General features: G+C 41.5%; 1 protein-coding gene across 1 annotated transcript in view; it reads right to left on the bottom strand.

Annotated features, from left to right (window-relative positions):
- The window catches only part of tspan4a (tetraspanin 4a), a 153,967-nt gene extending 138,631 nt beyond the window's left edge, over positions 1-15,336 (bottom strand). Inside the window, exon 1 of the mRNA XM_085771852.1 lies at positions 15,175-15,336. Coding sequence (XP_085627978.1) covers positions 15,175-15,331 — 157 coding nt within the window. The 5' untranslated portion in view covers positions 15,332-15,336. The remainder of the gene's footprint in view (positions 1-15,174) is intronic.
- Positions 15,337-20,220: the final 4,884 nt, after the last annotated feature.

The raw sequence follows: 20,220 nt of genomic DNA, 5'->3' as shown, positions 1-20,220 counted from the left end.
ATACCTCCATGCTGCTCGTCCGTAATGTCCCTCTTGTATTGAAGCCCCGACACGAGAAATTGTTCCGAAAAAAATTTAATAAGTCTATATTTCAAGCTTGTTTGTAGCAGAAGCTCCTCTTCCTGGTCCGTCCAAATCGCCCTTCAATACAAGGCGGACATTACAGACGAGCTGTGTGGAGGTATTTGGATGGTTTTTGGTGTGTCTTTTTGGACGAAGAAAAGTGTTGTCCATTCGCAACCGTCATATGGACATGCAGTGCTGCACGGAGCCCCGCTGTAACTCAGAGAAGGCACGGATAACTCTGAAACTTCTCCCAGCCCTTAGTCGACATGAGGGTGAGTAGATAATGAAATTTGAATTTTGGGTGAACTATCCCTTTAACCCGCAGAAACGACGCATATCGCCACCTGAGGAGGCGGACACCGTCAGTTATTCGATTTTCTCTGTTGCATGTAAACTGGGACAAGGACAGAACTCCGATTAGACGCCAAAATTGAATTTTGAGCATAGCTGGATTAAGCTGTGCATGTAAACGTACTGACTGTGTGTCATGAGAGGGAAGGATTAAAACATGTTGTGCTATTTGTTTTCAAGACAGAACAAGAAGGAAGGACGCACATGTGCATTGCAGATGATTAGCCTACTTTTTTCCCCCGAGGGTGCCTGACGGTGCCCCTCAGGCAGGTGGCGCTCTAGGCGACTGTCTCCGGCCCTGCACAGGGCAGTCATGTCATGCAGCTGTACACAGGCTACCAAATGGCTCATTAAGCCCCCTGTGGCTGAGCTCAGAACTGCGAGCTGGCACTGCAGTGGCTCTAGTATCACCATTATTGAGCGGCTTCAACTCTAACCACAGGAAAACAACCCGGTAAGATTAGTAAGATCCCTTGTTGTGACGAAAAGAATGACAAAGTAACAGACACACATTTTAATTTAAGAGCACACAACAGGATGTGCGTAATACCTTTTGTTGTTGAGTATCAGACACGACATGCAGCTGCATTAGCTGCTCTTTTGAAGCACTAATGAATAAAAGCTGCGATATGAATTCAGAACGGGGGTGAGTAATATGCAAACAATTCAAGGTGAAGTTGTGTGAGTGATACCACAGCCCTGACAGATAAAACAAACATACTGTAGCACCTCTTAATGAATAATTCATGAAGGAATTATCAGGTTATTAATGCAAGGCCTATGACTTTCTGTTTGTTTTATTCCTTTTTCAAACATTACACAATTTGTTTTTAACATCTTTGCTCGACGCGTCAATCATCACAAATTATGTGTAGGAAGCTGGTGCCCAGAACACAAAGTAAACATCATTAAAGAGTCCAGAGAGCAGGAGCAGGATGAGCAGGAAGAGGAGAAAAGTCCCATTTTTTTCCCAGTGCACCTCAGTCAGAAGGCGCAGCGTCCTCGAGAGCTACCCAAACCTCTGTCAACAACACTCTTCAAACTTTTCCGTATATCGTATCCTTGCACCGAAGGAAGCAAATATAAGTATCGGGTAACTTATTCCTCCTGATTTCCGACAGCTTTGTTTCCATGGCAACTAATCCGCAGGCTATGGCAGTAAAGAAGTACCTTGTGAACTTTTCAATGAGAACAAGTCACTGTGGACTATGGTGTGACAGACTGTGAATGTTAATTATACCACAGACCTAGATAGGGACACGACATATAAGAGCTGAGAGAGCCAGTTGGTCCTCCATCACTCTTCACCTGCCTGTGTGGAGATGGACCTCCGTCCTAAAGTATGAGAAAAAGACAACGTTTGACTTCCTTTGTCTCACAACACCAAGCACATCTATACGCACAGATGGATGATTAGACAAAGGGCCCCGGGGCTCAGCTGTGTAAGAGCCCATGCATGCCTGAGGGGTCATTTCCTATTTGTTTGCTGTTGTTTTACTTTTCTGTGGCTGTATCACTTTGGTGTCCTTGTCCTTGTGGTTATTTTAGATCAGTTTCTGGTTGTTGTCTGTCTCTCTAGTTGTGGTTTGTTGGGTTTATGTCTCTTTATGGTCATTTTGTATCTGCGTGCTGTGCAGTCATTCTGCCTCTGGCCGTTGTGTGTCTTTTTGAGATGCCCTTGCCCTCGGTGCAGGAAATGTAAAAAACAACAAAAAAATCATATTGGGCAGACATTGCAATAGTGAGATGCAATTTCAGGTGGCACTTTGAGTTTCTTTTCACTTTAAAAATATGAAATGAATGATGAGATGTTTGTTGGGTTTTGTACCAAACAAACACATCCCTTGTGTCTTGTGAATATGATTTGTTTGGGTAGCAAACACATCACTTATGGTGCTGGCAATGCACAACAAGTTTGTGACACATTTTATCTTAAAAATTAAAAAAAAAAAAAAAAGAAATTAATTAAATTGAATTAATTGTGCACCGCTACCTCTTTGTCATCATTTAACATAATTATCCTTGTGCCTCTTTGCAGTTGCTTTGCAATTAATAATTGGTGTTTTTAATCTGTTTTTGGTTATTTTATAATATCTTTGGGATGGTTTTCCACCTCTTTATCTTTTGTCTTTTTTTTTTTTCCCCCCAACATCTTTTTGTGTTTGTTGGAGTCTCTTTGTGCTTGTTTTACACTTTTTTGTTGTGTTCATCATTTATGGTCATTATGTATGTGTGTGTGTATGTGTTTGTGTGTTTGTTTGTGTGTGTGTGTGTGTGGGTGGGTGGGTGTGTGGCCAGTTACAAAGGGCGCCGTAATCAAGTCAACAAAAGCCTCTCCATAAGGGTTAATTACAGAGTGGGGAGAATCATCTATAACATGACATTAACCACTGTGAGCTGTTTGGGGATATAATTGGATGAATCATCCTAAATGGCAGGAAAACAAGATATTCTATTAGTCAACGCTCTCAATGTGACATATTTAAAAATATGGCAAATCAAGAAAATCCAATAACGAGTGCTGCTGAAGGGAGAAAAGGTCGGTGGAGCTTCAAGCAGCTGTGACAAAAATAAAAGGCCAAAAAACCCCAGAAAGATTTCAGTTCATTCCACTTCTGGCTCCAGGCTTTTCTCACTGATCCGGATAATAAAACACAGGTCTGAAGGTTTATCTGACAATGCTCGCTGTCTTCACAGACCTCTTTGAAAAGACACAACCCACTTTACATCAGTTAAATCAAATTAGAGTGTTCTGTGTTTGTGATCTCCACAACTAACCCATAAAATTCAGAGTGTCTTCATTTGTGGTTTATTTATAGTTGTTTAAAAATGAATTAAAACTAATAAGCTGAAATGTTTTGAAGTAATTATTTAAGGCCTTGCAGTGACTCTTCAAATCTTCAAAGTTTGCATTCAGTTTGCCTTTAACGTCTCACGATTCATTTGTTGACTTCACTTCGAATTTCAGCACATGATTGGAAACCAAGCACATGTACATGATCTCACTCAGGACAGCGAAAGTGATATCAGGGTAGAGACTCAGACGGAGCCAACTAAAGTTAAAAGTGCACAGCAGGCAGCTTCATTAGGGGGAAAAATACAACTCCACAGTTTCTTCTTGGTGCCAGCCATGCAAACAAACTGAGCAGGAAAAAAAGTCTCTGAATTGGTCAGTAGACAGATCAAGGACAGACCAAAAGTCAGAGCTCTTTTGATGTGATAGAATATCTTAACAAAAGGACATGGACTGTAAGATGAAGCCATGAACTGGGAAAAAAGGGGGTCACATGCCAGCAGCATGGAGACAGCCAGATAGCAGATGAAAGAACCAGGCAATACTATTATAATTACCATCAAAACACACAATAAACTGAGCTTTTTGGCTGTAATGAAACAGCTTCATTATATAGACACTGGGAACTTTACATATCGTATATGCGTGGCGTCCGGACGTGTCTGTCGGAGCTCCGTCATTTTGATTCGTCTTAAACTACCTTTTTAACAAACTTCCCGTAATTTTTAGAATGTCCCCCGGCACAAATATTGTCTTTTAAACAGTGCTCTACTAATCGGGCTGCTTGTTTTAACAATCAGGTAGACCGGTTGCTCGTTTTTTACGTATTTCAGTCACCACTGCCCCGGACCCGAATTACCATCGAGGCAGCGCCGGTTTTAGCAGTCACACTCTCCTGCTGTTTTTATCCACACTAACGGGCAGGGCTGCCCACCTCTCTTGGAAGAACCCCCCCATGGCTTTTTCGGCTCTCGTCTGAGGTCAATTCGGCAACTAGATGTCCACCAAAACAACCCCAGAGTGAGCTGCTCCTGCTGGTGAAGCCGCCTGACTCATAGCAACAATTGTGGGAAATACTCACCGGAGGCGATCTACGTGAAGCGGGCCCGTCTCGGGCCCACGGGGGTAAGTCTCTGACCAGACCATTGTCCGTCTCCCTGACCTGATCTCTGCTGACTCTCCATATCTCCGCTCTGGGCTCCTCACGGAGCCCTGGCGTGTAAGTTTCTTAACTTGAAGCTCCCGGTTCTCTGAACTGTCAAACTACGGAGCTCCCGGTCCTCTGTGTACTTTGCTGGCCCCGTCTCTTGCGCTCCTTTATTCCAGCCCCATCCATGGCCCCGACGGCAGAGGTCGCGGATCTCCAGACCGAACTCCGATCCATTGAGCGGCTCATCGATGACCTCCTCCAGCGGCAGGCGCTACTGAGTTCCCGGCTGAAGTCACTGGAGCACCGCGACAGCGAGTGGCCACCACTCCCGGACGCAGCGACAACCTCCTCGGATGCTCCTGGCCCAAGCTCCACTCCCTCCTGGTCGTGCGTGGCTAAGGGCAACAGAAAAGTCGGCCTCCCCCTCTACGACTCCTTCAGTGCCAACGACATCTCTCTCTCCAACTTTTTTTCCCCCCTCTCGAAGCTTCCTACTGAGCTATCAGCCTCTTCCCCTCCAGCCCGCACAGCGCCGCGGGTCCGAAAACGTCCCTCACCCAACGGCGTCTCATCGCCTGAGGACTCTTCCCTCTCCTCCTCAGCTCCCCCAGAATCCAAACGCGCCCGTTTTCTGCCTCACCGTCCTCAAAACTATCCACCTGTGGCTTTGAACGAGGCGCTTTCTTCTCCCTCATCAGATCATCATCCTGCAGCTGGTGTCCCCCCTGTGCACCCCGCCCCTCCTCCCCCCGCCCCTTCGGGATCTCCCCACTTGGACAGTACGTCAGCATCCCACTGAGCAAAGAGACGTCCAAACGACGTCTTTTCTAAGTCATTTTTGCACGTCTAATATTGGTCCCCTGAAGGTGCAGACTGTTACTCCAGACGACGTCTTTTTCCGACGTCTACTGAACGTCCAGTATTGACGTCCACAGGACCGCCGTATAAGGGCTATTTGTTGTCCAAATGTGGTCATTATAGACGTCTTTTCTGCGTCAAAATTTAAACCGACATCCACTGAACGTCCACAGGACCGCCGCATGAGGGCTATTTGACGTCCAAATGTGGTCGTTTCGACGTCTTTTTTGCATCAAATTTAAACTAATTTTAGACATTGTTTTTATACTGCTTCTAGGCTCTGTGCATAACTGTAGTCCCATTTCAGAAGGTGTCAGACTGTTCCAGTTCACTTTCCTATAGCTTCATTTGGTTTTCTCAGCAGCAGATTACCTGGAAATGCATGCAAAGGTGTAATGCATTTCCAGTTCAAACCTGCTGCTGAGCCAGATGAAGCTACAGGAAAATTAACAGGAAACAGATCCTCCACCTCCTGTAAACATATGGGACTACAGTTATACACAGGTTTACCAATAAATCACAATTCAATCCCCATTCATTTATTTCCATCTTTATTTTCTTAATCACTGGCACAAACATGTCATTCTAATAAAGTTATTGCTATCTGTTGAAATTAATACTGCTGGTAAAATAATAATAAATACATAAAGTTACACAGCCCACCTTGCTTCGGTCTGTGGCACAACAACAAATATAACACAATAAAAATTAAAGTGATAAACTCAATGTGTTTTGAGAAGAATTACAAATCAGAACCAACTACTGCATACTTAACACAGAAAATACATGTACAAAAGTGATACAAAACTGTGACAAGATTCTCCACAATGGATAATCAGTCCTGGGTGACTGCTGTGTATCCCTCTCCTCCAGCATGTGTCTTTATGAAGTCCTCTCTGGCTGTGTCATCAAAATGTATGGCTCCATCTGCACAAGAAGAAGAAGAAGACAAATACTTAGAATATATGCAAAGACAACCTGCAGCCTGTGTCTCCACTACCAATACTGGATTCATACAAAACCATCTCAGCAAATGTTAAGATATGACATATGGGCTTACCTTGTATTGCTCTATAAACCTTTGTCTTCTCCCTTCATATTAGATCACCATCAGGGCATTAGTGAAGAGCCTATAGGAAAAAAACATTTATAAATAAATGTAAATGATACAGTGCTTTGCAAAAGTATTCATACACCTTGAACTTTTACTTTACACATTTTGTCAACAACAGCTTTAATTTATTTTATTGGGATTTTATGTGATAGACCAACACAAAGTAGTGCATATTGTTAAGTGGATGAAAAATACGTGTGGTGTTACAGATTTTTTTTTTTAAATACATGCAAAACTCTGGTGGAAACTGCACAACACACCATCCTCACTGTGAAACAGCACCCAGGAAGAGTAGCTAGTGGCAGCTTGTGTGTATGACAGAGCCCAGGAGGAGCTCCGTACAGCAGAGTATAGGAGGGCTGTTAGCACTGTTAGCTGTCCTGGATGCTAGTGAGTGCAAGCAGTGGATGCTATCCGCTAGCCCGATGCTAATTTCCGCTAGCACGATGCTAACTTCCGCTAGCCCGATGCTAACTAGCGGTGGCGGCTAGCATCCGTGACTACCACTCACATCCCAGTTTACCACAACAGTCCTCATAGCTACTCATTACAGCAAATAGAGCAGACACCGGGGCCGTGGAGGTGCACGCCGCAGCGCGTCTTGTGTGAATGACACATCGGTTAAAATGGGCGCCGGAAAGAAACTGACACTATAAATGCATACAGTAAACATAAAATCAACTAAACCAAGCAAACTTACCTTCCACTTAGTGGAAAACGATGTTGTTGTAACCAAAGCGTTATGTTGACCACAGCCTGCTTCTGCAGTAGAGAAGAAACGCGCCAGTTGCTTGGTGTATTTCCTCAGCCAACCAGAGTGGCGTTTGCTGGTGCCTCAGCCAATCAGAGTATGATCACATGCTGCCTCAGCCAATCAGAGGGCCTTTGACTAGTTTAAATAATAAAGCCTCTTATCAAAGACTGTTCAAAATTATATTTACTTCTCCCTACTCTTATGAACCATGATCGGGTGAAATTATTTTCTGAAGCCATAATCTCCCACAAATTTCATTTCAAAATATATAAATTTAAATATTAATTAATTAATTGAAATAAAATGAAATTAAATTGAAAAAAAAAACAGTAGGAAAAACAAAGATGTAAAATAACAAAATATCACATGTACATCTCAAGAACAACAATGTCTTAAATGAGTTTAAATTGAACATAGAAGAGATGTCTACAATGCCCACATTTGGACGTCATCTGGCGTAACAGTCTGCACCTTCAGGGGACCAAAATTAGACATATAAAAATGACGTAGACAAGACGTTGTTTGGACGTCTCTTATAATGTTTAATCACAAACAATATATATTTGTATTTATTAATCATGTTGATAACAATATTGTTATTTGTCCACTACTACTATTACTAAAACTACTACAATCATTAATCATGTCAATTTCCTGCACCTGTCTTAGACGTCCAAAAACAGTGACCAAGCCTGACGTCCAAATGTTTAACTGCATATTGACGTCCAAGTGGGGTCATGATTAGACGTCCAAATAGTGGACCTAGTTTGGACGTCGTTTAGGCGTCCAGAATTGGTCTTGGACCGACGGACGCAATATAGACATGATCTGCACGTCCATCAGACGTCCAATGTTTGGTGGGATGGGATCACACAATTAATCCGAAACTTGCAGTTTACAAAAGCGCTCCAGACGTTACACACCCTGAGTTACTGATACTTGGAGACTCTATTGTGCGTTTTTTAGCGCTTCCTGGAGCCATCACTTATTGTCTTTCAGGAGGAAAAACCTCTGACCTTATTGAATTAATTCCTACCCTCCTCGACATTCACCCCACTGTTCACACGGTAATTGCGCACTCAGGCTGCAATGACGTCATGTCAAGACAATCTTCCAAACTACACAGGGACCTTGAATCGCTATGCTACACGGTGGAGAGCCTGGGAAAACGGTGCATCATCTCTGGCCCCATCCCAAACGCCTCTAGAAACTCAGAGCGCTTTAGCCGCCTGTACAGCCTCCACCAATGGCTGCAGGGATTCTGCTCAGCCACGGGTTTTGACTATATTGCTAACTTTGACTCGTTTTGGTCTAATACATCAATGTACAAGGCAGATGGGGTGCACCTCAACAAAAGAGGAACCAAGCTGCTTACAAAAAATGCTATAAACTACATAGCATTCAGCATAAAACAATGACATATTCCTCAGCATGACCTGTCTCAGGGTCACGTGTCTCCCATCACTGTATCCAGTCCATACAGTATGGGTCCTGCTGAGGATGTCTGTTCACCCTCCTCTTCCCTGCTCAGTAGCTCCCCCCAGAGGCCACCCCAGGCATCTGCTACTCCCGCACTACCTGCCTCTCTTTGTTCTTCAATCTCTGTAATAATTACCCCGCGGGTTTCACAGTCATGTGCATCTTCCAACCCCAGAGACACTAATAATCTTCGCCTGATCATGACCAATACCCCACCAGCTACACCTGAGGCAACCACCCTCAGAATGTCATTGTTTAATGTCAGGTCCTTGTCCAACAAAACCTTCATCTTGAATGATTTCGTGGTGGTGGTTTATTATTATTATTATTATTATATCTCATATTACCACAATGTGGTTGCATAAAGACACAAAGCCCTCATCACTCTTCTTGTGTCTGCCTGTGCCACCACATCACTAAAGGTTCAAATCAACTCACAGGAAGTTGTTCATTCCTCTGACACCATTTACTTAACCAAAATCAGCTTTAAAAAAGAAGTCATTCACAAATCCAGGACAGTCAGTCGCCGCTGCAACCTTAATGGAAAGGTCTTCTTGGGTCCCGTTTTCCTGACTGACATTCACACACATACACACACACATACTGTAGCTCCCGTAAATGCCACAGCAGCCGTAAACAGTAATCTAAAAACTTCAAAACATCCCTCTGTGACAAACATTCATGTTCATGAAAGACCCGAGTGCCAATTTACACCCCAAAAGAAGCAATGACTGACTTCTGTTGGCAGATGTTTTTCTTTTTTTTATTGTCCAGGATGACGTGAGGTGTTTCCAACCACATCAGATCAGGAGAAGACAGATATTTAATGACAGTCAAGCTGTGTGCAGGAATGAGAGGCAGCAGCTCATTGTCTAGTACAGCACAGCACTTAAAAGTGCATGAGGACGAGTCATAATGCACAATGGAGTAGCTTCAGTGCTTGACTGTGTGAGTGGCTGAGTGGTTGAGCCAAAAAAAAAAAAAAAAAAGAAAATTGGGTTTGAATGAATCGCATTCAGAGTGTCTGCAGCGACTTGAAGATAGCTGTTCACAAAGACTCCCTATTGAGGTGGAGAAAACTGCACATTTTCAACAGTTAAGATAAAAAAAAATCCTCAAAACAGGATTCCACAAGTAAACAAGGATGCATCTCTGAAGGGCTGCAGTGATAATTTCAGAAACAGATTTTTTTTTATATTGAATTCGATTTTTTTTTCCTAACGAACTGGCGGGAAACAAAGAAAATTATAGCTGTGTTGAAATTTTCATCATAAGATGTTCTGTGTCAGTTGTCAACTACAAATCCCAATTTACTTTGTATTCAGCGTAGCACACTTTGAGCACCATATGGGGTTTGGAAACTTTCTGAAGGCATTGTACTTCAAATCTGGAAGACAGATGCTCTCCATTTTAAAAGTCATGAACATTGATTTTCACTCTGAGGCTATAGCATGAGCCGCGTCCAGGGAGTCAGCCTCAATAAAGTTAGACTAAATCTATTAGGATCAGCATGGACTGGCCATGAGTGGCTGCCAGAAATGAATGTAAATGAGGGTGAAGCTCTTTGAGATGCTTCATCCGGTGTAAGAGCTGCTTGGATGTGACACACACAAAAAAAAAATCATATCAAGAAACAGGGATGAGGAGAGAAAGCTTCATGAGGATGCCCACAGATCTAAAGAATTCACCAACGCAGTAGAAAATTACATGTTATGTAAAGATTAGTGTGCAGTTGCGCCACAGAGAAGTCTAAAAAGAAGCAGCTATATACAGAATGTAAATGCTTGCTGCTATTTTTATCCCCTTCAAAGGGAACCAAGGAGTCTAAACAAAAGCTTAAATGCAATATATGGCTGAGTATTTCAGCTGGGAGGAGTAAATTACGGTGGACGGAGTGAGAAAGAGGGTGTGAGCGGTGGAAGGAAACATCAAGAGACGTAGTGAAGGGAGGGAGGGAGGGAAGGGGGAAAAACCTAGTTTGTATTTTCTTCTGTGTTAAACTGGGCATGAGAATGGGAGTCAGCAGCAGGGAGAGAGTGTGGTTGCGGCTTGTGGTTTTCAGTAGGCGCTAACATCTCAGCAGTGCACTCAACAAGGGGGAACAGAGGGGACAAAATAGACCCTTCAGAACAAAATCTAAGAGGCCGTGTTGGTGCCTCACATCCTGGGAGGACAGGCTGAAGAATAGAACAACCACCATGTGTGTGACATCAAGTGTGTGTAGTGAAATGCAAATTGTTGTTGCTGTGACTGTGGCTGTCAAACACACTCCACTGTGATCCCCCCCCTTCCTCGTTGTTGAGGGCATCCTCAAACAAATCTGTTCCTCACATGACCCACATAGAGACAAGGCACATGTCACATACACATTTCCCACATGTGCTCCTCTGTGTAGACGTGTCGCTTTTTTTTCGACACCTCAGTCGTTATGCAGATTAAACAAACACATTGTGTTAATTAGTGAGTTTAAGAGCTGCTGATACACCAGGTCTCTTTCTCAGCGTTTCCACTGTTTGCATTAAATTAGAATAAATCCCAATTATGTAGGTAATTAAAAGCATACCTTTGCCAAATCCTACAGTACGTGTGACGTCTGATTTGCATTTAGATTCATTCCAGGCGATCTCAATCTCAATCTGCACCAATCTCAACATGGATGTCTAGATTTAAAGAAACTCATCAAAGTTAAACAAAGTGGTGATAGATTCCACCAAAACCAACAAACAGACTTGGGTGAACAAGTTACAGTACCATTGGTGGAGACAACATTCCTGAGAATTTTTTATTTATTTAGATTAATAAAAAAGACGTATTATGTACCCAGTTAGTAAAAGTATACTTTGTGTAAATCTACTGAATGATATTTTGTTAAACAAAGAAAGAAAAACAGAAAAAGGAAAAGAAGGAGAAAGTGGCTAAATGTATAGGTCTTGTTTTGAAAAGCCTGAAAAGCGTGCCAAAGTCTACTTTTGACATACTTGCCGAAATATGTGAAGACTGATGTGTATATAAATTATTCTGATATTAAAGATTAACCTCCCTGCATCTTATCTAATACTGGACCAATAATGAATCAACACTGGTCTTAGGTTTATATACCTGCTGTGGTGTACTGTGCTGAGAATGAATAGTGTCCCTCCAAGGTTTCTCACTGGAAAAGAAAACCTTTTTGTTTTGCTCAGCCTCTAGTGTTTTTCAACCTTGGGATCGAGACCCCACATGGGGTTGCATGGAATTCAGATGGGGTCGCCTGAAATGTCTAGTAAGTAACTACTTATTATTCTTTTTAAAATTATGATTAAAAACACCACAGACAATCTAAAACAACTCTATTCTATACTTTCACTTTCTCAAATATAAATCGAGTTTGAATAAAATGCAGCTTATAAAAATATGATTGACACTGGGTTCTCTGGGGTCGCCAGAAGTTTGTGACGTCAGAATGGGGTCACGAGCCAAAAAAGGTTGGGAACCACTGCTCTAAATGCACACATATGCACTGGAGTGCACTGGACTTCCATACTGAACCGCCGCCGTAGGTTCTATGTTACTCCTGATTTTCCTTAAGATGTCATTTATTTTTCATTTCTGCTCTCATGCATCCTTTTAGTGAAGCTCCGACAGTTGAAGAAATGTCTTACATATTGTACGCTACCATAACATTTTGAATCCTACGCTTCACAGCCCTTTCTTCTTCTGGTAGGACTGGAGAAAAGTGTGCTGCGACATCACGAAGGAGAAAGCTGCAGGTATGAAATGTACAGAGGGAACAAAGGGAGAGGGGGCCAGCTGAAATGTGGCAAAGAAATGAAGTAAGGCAACATAGAAGTGACGGAAAATTGGGCGACTGAATTCAGAGCAGAGCAGGGTACACACAGGAACACACAGGGACACACACATACACACACACACCTGCAGGCAGCAGTACAATGCAGCCTTGTTATTTCTACTTTCAGTGGAGCCAGTGTTCAGAAAATTATCCTCAGAGGTGCCACACCTAGAGAGGCCCACAAGTCAGCTGGGCCGACAGTACCAGCTGCTGCAGTTAAAACCATTCAAGCCAACCTCAACTCACACAACATGCTTTCACTGCTCCTTTCAAAACAACTCAATGCCATAAAGCTTCAAGAAAACACACATTCAGAATGATAAGTTTGTGTATTTGCACCACGTTCGGTTTTTTGGGCAACTAAAAGTAAACAGAGGGCAGCTGCCAACTGTCCTGAGCCGTCAGTTCAGCCGTGCTGAAGCGGATGAGATGTGGGAGGACGTGGGGGAGAGGAAGTTGCCTCCTTCTCTTTACTGTCTCTGTGCACATCCTGGAATGTGTCAAGGCAGTCACAGACTGTCAGTGTGAGCTGGAGAGAGCAGGAGATCTCACGAGCAGCAGCCATTAGGTTATACATAGAACATGAGCTCAGTTCATTTCTAAAAGGAAAATATGGCTTTAAAGAGTTTTTATACCGTTTGATTTGTCATCGTGAGATGTTCGGTGAACTTGAGGAGTCATTCAGGCGTTTAATATAAAGAACAGCTTTCAGTTTTGGCCTTTTGTCTCATAGTAAATGCAGTTGATCATGAAGATGCAGGTGGTTGAGATTGTAAAATATCAAAATAATTAAATAGGCCCATAAAGACAGGGGTTCTCTATTGCAGGTCACTGGATCAGCTTTGGGTTGGACCATCATCTTGTGGATTGGGTTGTGGTCAGATTAAGGGCATCATGAGAACCGACACTTTTTATGCCACATCAAGTTGTATCTTATATAATGGCCGTTCTGTTTTTATTTGACACGATTATTAGTATCCTCATATTTAAGAGGCTGTAACCAACAATTGTTTTTTTATGGTTCACTTATCATAGCTGTATTATATAACGGTTTCATTATCCCAGCTAAAAAAATCAAACCATTATCATGTTTTACATTCTTATTTGAAGTGAACTGTTAATATTACACTGTTTTAATGAAAATATAGTTGCCAGTTCAGTCACACTCAGCTAAAACTCATTATAAGTTAAATAATAACAGCCCTGTAATAAACTTGAAGGTTATAGCATAATGTAACAAGTTTCCTTTATTGGTTTAGATTTGTGTTGATTAATATTAATCATCTTTAACTTGCCATTTATTATGCAGGTGGATTGTGTAGGCATTACATTTATAACAATATAATAATCAAACCTGTCAATATAACATGATTCAGTTCAACAGTAATATGCTACAAATGACCAAACAGCTGACTTTAAAACAGTTTCAAGCTTTTCAGGGCTATTGCATTAGACCAAAACTGTTTTTAGGTAAGCATAGTTGATAAACCAGAAATTCAGTGTATATTATATTTTTGTTTGAACTGCTGGAAAAAAAAGTGGAGAAATAGGCAGGAGATTAGAGCTCTGGAATAGGGATAGTGTTATCCGGTTATCTGTTATCCAGTTTCTGCAGGAAGGGTGTAAGCTTTTGGCATTCATATGGGTTTAGTAGGAAGCACAGGAGCCTGTACCTCCACAGAGTGAGAGGTTTTCTAGTGGAGAAAAAGCCAGAGTGATGCTTGTGCTTCAAGTCTTTTTTATCATGATTTACCAATGCACACAAAATGGCATTTCTCACTCTGTGACAATATTTCCCTCCATGTATGACAGATAAGAATCAGCACAAAATATAGAATCCATGTCTTTTCTGCTGGACTGATGCCGCACCGCTGATGTTTTTGGACAGGTGAGAAAATTGTTCTGCTCTCAAATCCCACTGATGCAACAATAACAAAAACACACTACAAGACAGGAAAATCGACTCTGGGATACAAGGAACATCTCCTGTTTTATGTGTTCCAGGGTAGATTTCCCTTTTACACAGCCTCACCGCCTTCATTAAAGTTAGATTCATTTTTAATGTGCCACATGTAATATGGAACAGCTTCATCTGGGAGAATTTAAGACCTCTGCTACCTCAACATAAGGGCACATTGTATGTCAGTGGATTCCTCTGCACTTTGCCAGCCAGCCATGGCTCTAAGAAGTCAGTGAGGCCTCGAGTTCCTGAACCCCCTCCAGACGAGAAAAAAAAAAAAAAGAAGAAAAACTTTAGGGAGGGAATGGCTTGAGGAATGGTTGGTATTCAGAAATGTTGCTCTTATCCACAAGTTTATTTCTGTCTTTCATCGAGGTCCAGGAAAACACTCCCCAGCCAATCAGAGAGCTTCGTTCTCACACATCAACATGTAGTGATAGAGCGACTGACTGACTGGGCAGCATGGTGGCCTGTATAAAAGACAGGCTTTATATAAAAACAAATCAATGCAATTGCTGAACTGTCAGCTCAAGTATGATTATTGTAATCCCACCGTTAAGCAAACCAAGTGCAACACTTATTTACCAATTCACACAAGATCAGTGAAACCTAGATATAGTTTATCCTTTCTAATTAGACAAACAGCCCACAAATGCTCTGGATTAATCGAAGTTAAACCTCTAAAACATTCACTGATATCAGCGAGGGAGCCACAACACAAATGAAAGAAGAAATAAGAAGAAGAGAGGAGAGAAACAACAGCCTGTTAGATGATACGTGTCATTTGGATGGTATAAGAAGAAGGTGAAAATGACTTACCACTCACTTGTCTCACTCTCACACTCTCTCCCGGCTGTCCCTCGTCTTCCCTCAGTGTATGACAAAACTTCCCAAACTGTTTCTTACCACAGGCTGTTTCTCTCTCCCTCTCTACCTCTCTCTCCTTCTCTCTCTCCTTCTCTCTCTCTCTCAACATGGGTGCACATGTGACTGTCGCTGACCCGGCGCATAGAAAAAAGCTGGCATCTAGTGGCGACTGCAGACACAGCACCCAAAAGCAACAGCCATCCCTCGCAGAGCCACTGGCCCGCAGACAATTTCCAAAAAGTAATTTATAGGCTAATTTGCTCTGATTCCCTGGGCGATTTAAGAAGCAGGAGCCGATGAATACAAATAGGTTCTTATAATAAATACAAATAGTTTTGACCATCCACAAACACCGAGCTGGATCATAAGCAAATTCTTTTTCATTAAAGTAGGCAAAAGTAACATTTTCATCATAAACTCATGACAACTTATTTACACAGCTCATCGTATTAGAGAGGAATTGGATTCTGCTTTTGCCAGTAATGTTTTTTTCCATTCATCATGTATTGCATATACATACAGTATACCTATATGGACAGCATGAACACAGACATAACACATTAAATTAGCTAATGACGCAGACATAAGGACATCAAGTGTGTCAAATACCTCCACTCAAGATGTTTTTTGTCCATGTTGCTTCTTTTCTCAGACTGACGCATGTTTGAAGTCTGACAATTGAATCCTGTCTTCAGATTCATGTGCTGAAAGTGGTTCTCTCTACTCACCTAATAATTTGTGACACAAGTGAGTCATTGTTGACTGGACAATTTACCCAAATGTGTGGTGGAAGCTCAAAGCAACTAAGTGATATTTTAACTTTTATGATTATCTCACTGTTTTTAAATGGAAAAACTATAGCTACCACACAAAAATTGTCATTCATAGCAGTGGAGTATTTTGCCATGCCTCGAAGGGGCCTATAATACTGTACGAAAGGTCACTTCACTAAGTTTCACTGCAATAAACAAATGTTCTTGAGACAACAAACTGCAGCCAAGCAAGCAGCTCTATGACACTGTAGTTGGGCACATTAATGCTTGAGTTAAATGCTAATGTCAGAATGCTATACTGTGGCATGCTCACAATATAATAACAATGTTAATTTAAAGGGATAGTCGAGGTAAATTCATGATTTGAGTTTTTCAGCAAGCAGTCTCTGCATTTGCCTCGAAAACAACTCCATCTCATAAGGCTCCGTTATTATCTCATAGCGTGGTGAATGTGCAGGTCACAACTTGTCCACCAGAGTGTTTTGGAGTTGTTGGATTGTGTATTTGATGAGTTTGATGAAGGAAACCAAGAAATCCCATTAGCCTCCGTAGCGTAGCTCTGAACAGCTTGTGGCTCTGCTCGGCCGTTCTAAAAATAGCTTGCACCGACAATTAAAGGTAACGAACCTACTCCTAAAACTATCGGTATGGCAATGGGCCAATTTGCCAAAAAGTTGAACTATCCCTTTAACATGCAGGACATTTTCTCTATTCAGCTCAAACCAAACCACTAATATCAACCTCATGCCAGAAGTCATGACATTAGTGCGAAACTGTGCCAATACCTCTGGTAAAGTTTCATATAGCCTACTGTATTTTAAAGCAGATAACAGCGGCACGGCCGTTTCGGCTAATGCTGTGTTCAAGGCAGGCTTTTGAAACCGTAAGTTACAGCTTCAAGTCACAACTACGACTTGGTAGCGTTCCAGGTAACCCGTAGCTCGTGTTTTTACCGTCCTGTTGTCTGTGAAAGTTCCCTATAACGGCCACTCGTAACTTCCGACCCGTGAACTCGTACCAGATCGAACTGGTATGACTTCACAGGAAGGAAAAACACAAAGTACGAGTTTCCTTGAACGCACCATGAGTTAGCAGCCCCCGCCCTTGTCAGGCATCAATTGGTCCTCGTGCTACGTCACCACATTCACGCGCATCCCTTGGCTGCACACACAGCCCTTCATGCCATTCTCTCCCCTCATTGGATAACACTTGTATCCCACAAGGAAAATTTTCTCCTCGGGTTACAGCAGAGCAGAGTGACGGAGAGACTCGTGTTTAGGCTGAAATACTTCATGTAAGTGATTGCTGACGGAAAATAGGACTATTTAGGACTTATATTAACAAAAACATTCCACTGATATCTGCTTTAAGTAAAAATTCCTCCCATGAAAATCTGCTCCAAATTTCCCACAGATGTTCATCCGGCTGTTTAGATATCTAAGTCTGAACCAATGGGTAGACCAACCAACATCCCTAAAGCCATGCTGCTTTGTGTGGCTAAATACATGATTAATTTGACTATATAAACAAAGACAGGGGTGAGTAAATGACAGTTCCCCCTCTTACTCACTGGTGCTCCACCCATATGACAGGACTGGGCGCTTGTGGTTTCTATAGTTTATTGGTTCCAGGCATTGGTAAAGACAGTCTTTGTTCTTGTAATGAATAAGTCAACAGATCTTAAACTAAGTCAAGTGTGGCTTTGGTTTGGTTCAGTAACTCATTTAACTCACACACATTTACAAGGCAATACAAATACAGACATACAGTAAAACATGTGAACTTCAATTTATATGAAGAACTGGACGACAAATGATACACAAATCAAATTGTTGTTTTATTTAACAGAGATGAAGTGTGGATTTAAAAAAAAAAAATATCACAGATGAGTGGCAATGAGAACACCAGGGGAGGAGCCAGGCAGCCTTCATACTCCAAGCTACCAGGATGGGGCAGGTCTTATACTTATCTACAGTACTACTCCTACTACTACTCACTACGTCTGACAGGGAAGTGCTCCACCTTAGCTACTCCACTTCATTTATTTGACCATTTGTCATGTTGTTGAGGCTTTATTTAGGAAAAAAAAACAGTCTAAGACTGAAAGACATTTGTGTCTTCATTCTTCATTGTTTCTTCGTCTTAAATTTGTTTATTTTGTGACATTTGGTTAGGTAGCCTACACCCAAGAACTAAAATAGGTGACTGTATATACAGTAGTTAAAACTACACATATCTAATAATGTCATAGACTGTTTAATGGCACATCAGTTGAAACAGGTATTTCACTAGGCCACCAATAAATTATGTTTCACAGTAAAGTACATTTTGCTGAAAACACTTTCAGTAGAATTTTGAATGCAGGACTTGTAATGGAGTGCATTTACACCAGTGTATTATCACTTTTACTTCAGCATAGGATCTGAATACTTTCACCACCTGGACAGCTGCATCTTGTACCCTGGTGGCCTCTAGCTGCACCCGGTCAGGAATCTGCAATACTGAAACACAACACACACACATGAACATAACACAACAGCAGAACACACAGGGCTTGACAGAGGCCCCTGGGCTGCCACAATATATTTCCAGTCTGTTTAAACCTGCGGGTGACAAAGATGAGCTGTACTTAATGTGCACGTTATTGCACAGTGTTTATATTACACTGGAAACTAAATGAAATGCATGTACATTGAGATGCTTTGTTAGAGCAGCATTACATTTATTTCACAGTAGTTGTTTTTAGACCTCGCATGGTTCATTTAACTGCTCATGAGTGTGATGGCATGTGGAGAACTGTTCTGATGTCTGCCATACACTTTATGCAGTGCTAAAAAAAAAAAAAAAAAAAGTCAACCACTAAGTGCAGAATACAGTTTTCAGACATAGGATGTGTCATTATTGACAAAATGAACAACACAGAGAAAACATCACGTTAGCACATCCTAACTGTGGTGTGGGGCTTTGTTTATTTTAGCCTGTGGGGAGGGAAGTGTTTGTTCACTGTTGGTTTTCAAACATGGAAAAATATGAAGCTCTTGATGAAGAAATAATTCAGGCAACAATCATCACTTTCTCTTTATGACTGATGTTTTGAGAGCTGCTTGGTGTTGACTGCTGCCTCAGTGTCTTATGTATCAGCAGGGAGATAATGTTAATTCCTGGTTGCCAGTGGAGTTTCAGTGAAGTCGGTGATGGTTTTTTTTTTTTTTTTTGCAAACAATAAGTAGCTAATGTTCAGGAAGTTGTATCTGGAGGGCAAGAAATACATCAGGAACAGGTGCTTCGGTAGAGTTATTAAATTAAAATCCCATAATGCAATGGCACCTGGTAATATGCTGAGCAGACTGCGGTCTTTGTGTAATTACATTTTTTTGCATATTACTAATTTCATGTAATGTTGTGCAATTTACTGTGTAATTTAAATGTTATTGCATAGCAGGTGAAACATTCCAGTTTAATTTCTCCAATAAACGTAGCTGTACTAACAAGTCCCTCAATCACTGGGCTCACAAAAATGACTGAACCTACTGTGAGATACTAACAGCTTCACTGACTTTTGCTTTCAGCCATCTTCCACACAGACTGCGCTGGGAAACCTCTGCAGCCAACCTCAATAGGAAATATCCAGTAATGCCACCCATTGTTCCTTTATTGTTGAACCAGTTCCTGGTACTTGGTGGCCTCTTCCTCTATGAGCCTGTCTGCTTTGTTAGTTTTTTTTTTGTTTTCTCAGAATAAATAAGATATTTTTTGCCTTTCCAGCAATGTGCAATAAATGTTAGGATATAAGCAGGAAAACCCTTGTTATTAGACTGCATCAAAAAACTCAAACACTAAGCTTTTTTTTTTTACACCATTGTTCTCAACAAACTACTTCCTTGAAGAGAGAACAAAACGCACAAGTCACATAGCCACTATTTAGTCTTCCTGAAAGAACTGTTTCATGACTCAATCCATGTTACCTAGAATATTAATTATGCCTATACTTAGTCTAGTCTACATTATAACAACTATAACCAAGCCACAGATAAGTTATGACTACAATGTTTAGAGATTTGATATTTAAGATTTGAATTCCTGTTTTGTTACTTTGTTGAAAGAGATATGTCTGATTTGTAACAGAGCTGCACTGTCACTTAATCTAATCAGATCACACATAATATAGGCTATATAGCCTACAGAAAAACGGCTAATAGGCTATAAGTAAAATTAAATATTAAAT

Source organism: Trachurus japonicus, chromosome 3, assembly GCF_045865225.1.
Source record: "Trachurus japonicus isolate A0001 chromosome 3, Traja_1.0".
In the NCBI taxonomy this organism is placed as follows: domain Eukaryota; kingdom Metazoa; phylum Chordata; class Actinopteri; order Carangiformes; family Carangidae; genus Trachurus; species Trachurus japonicus.
The sequence above is the reverse complement of the archived record's forward strand: the minus strand, read 5'-3'. Positions and strand labels throughout refer to the sequence as shown.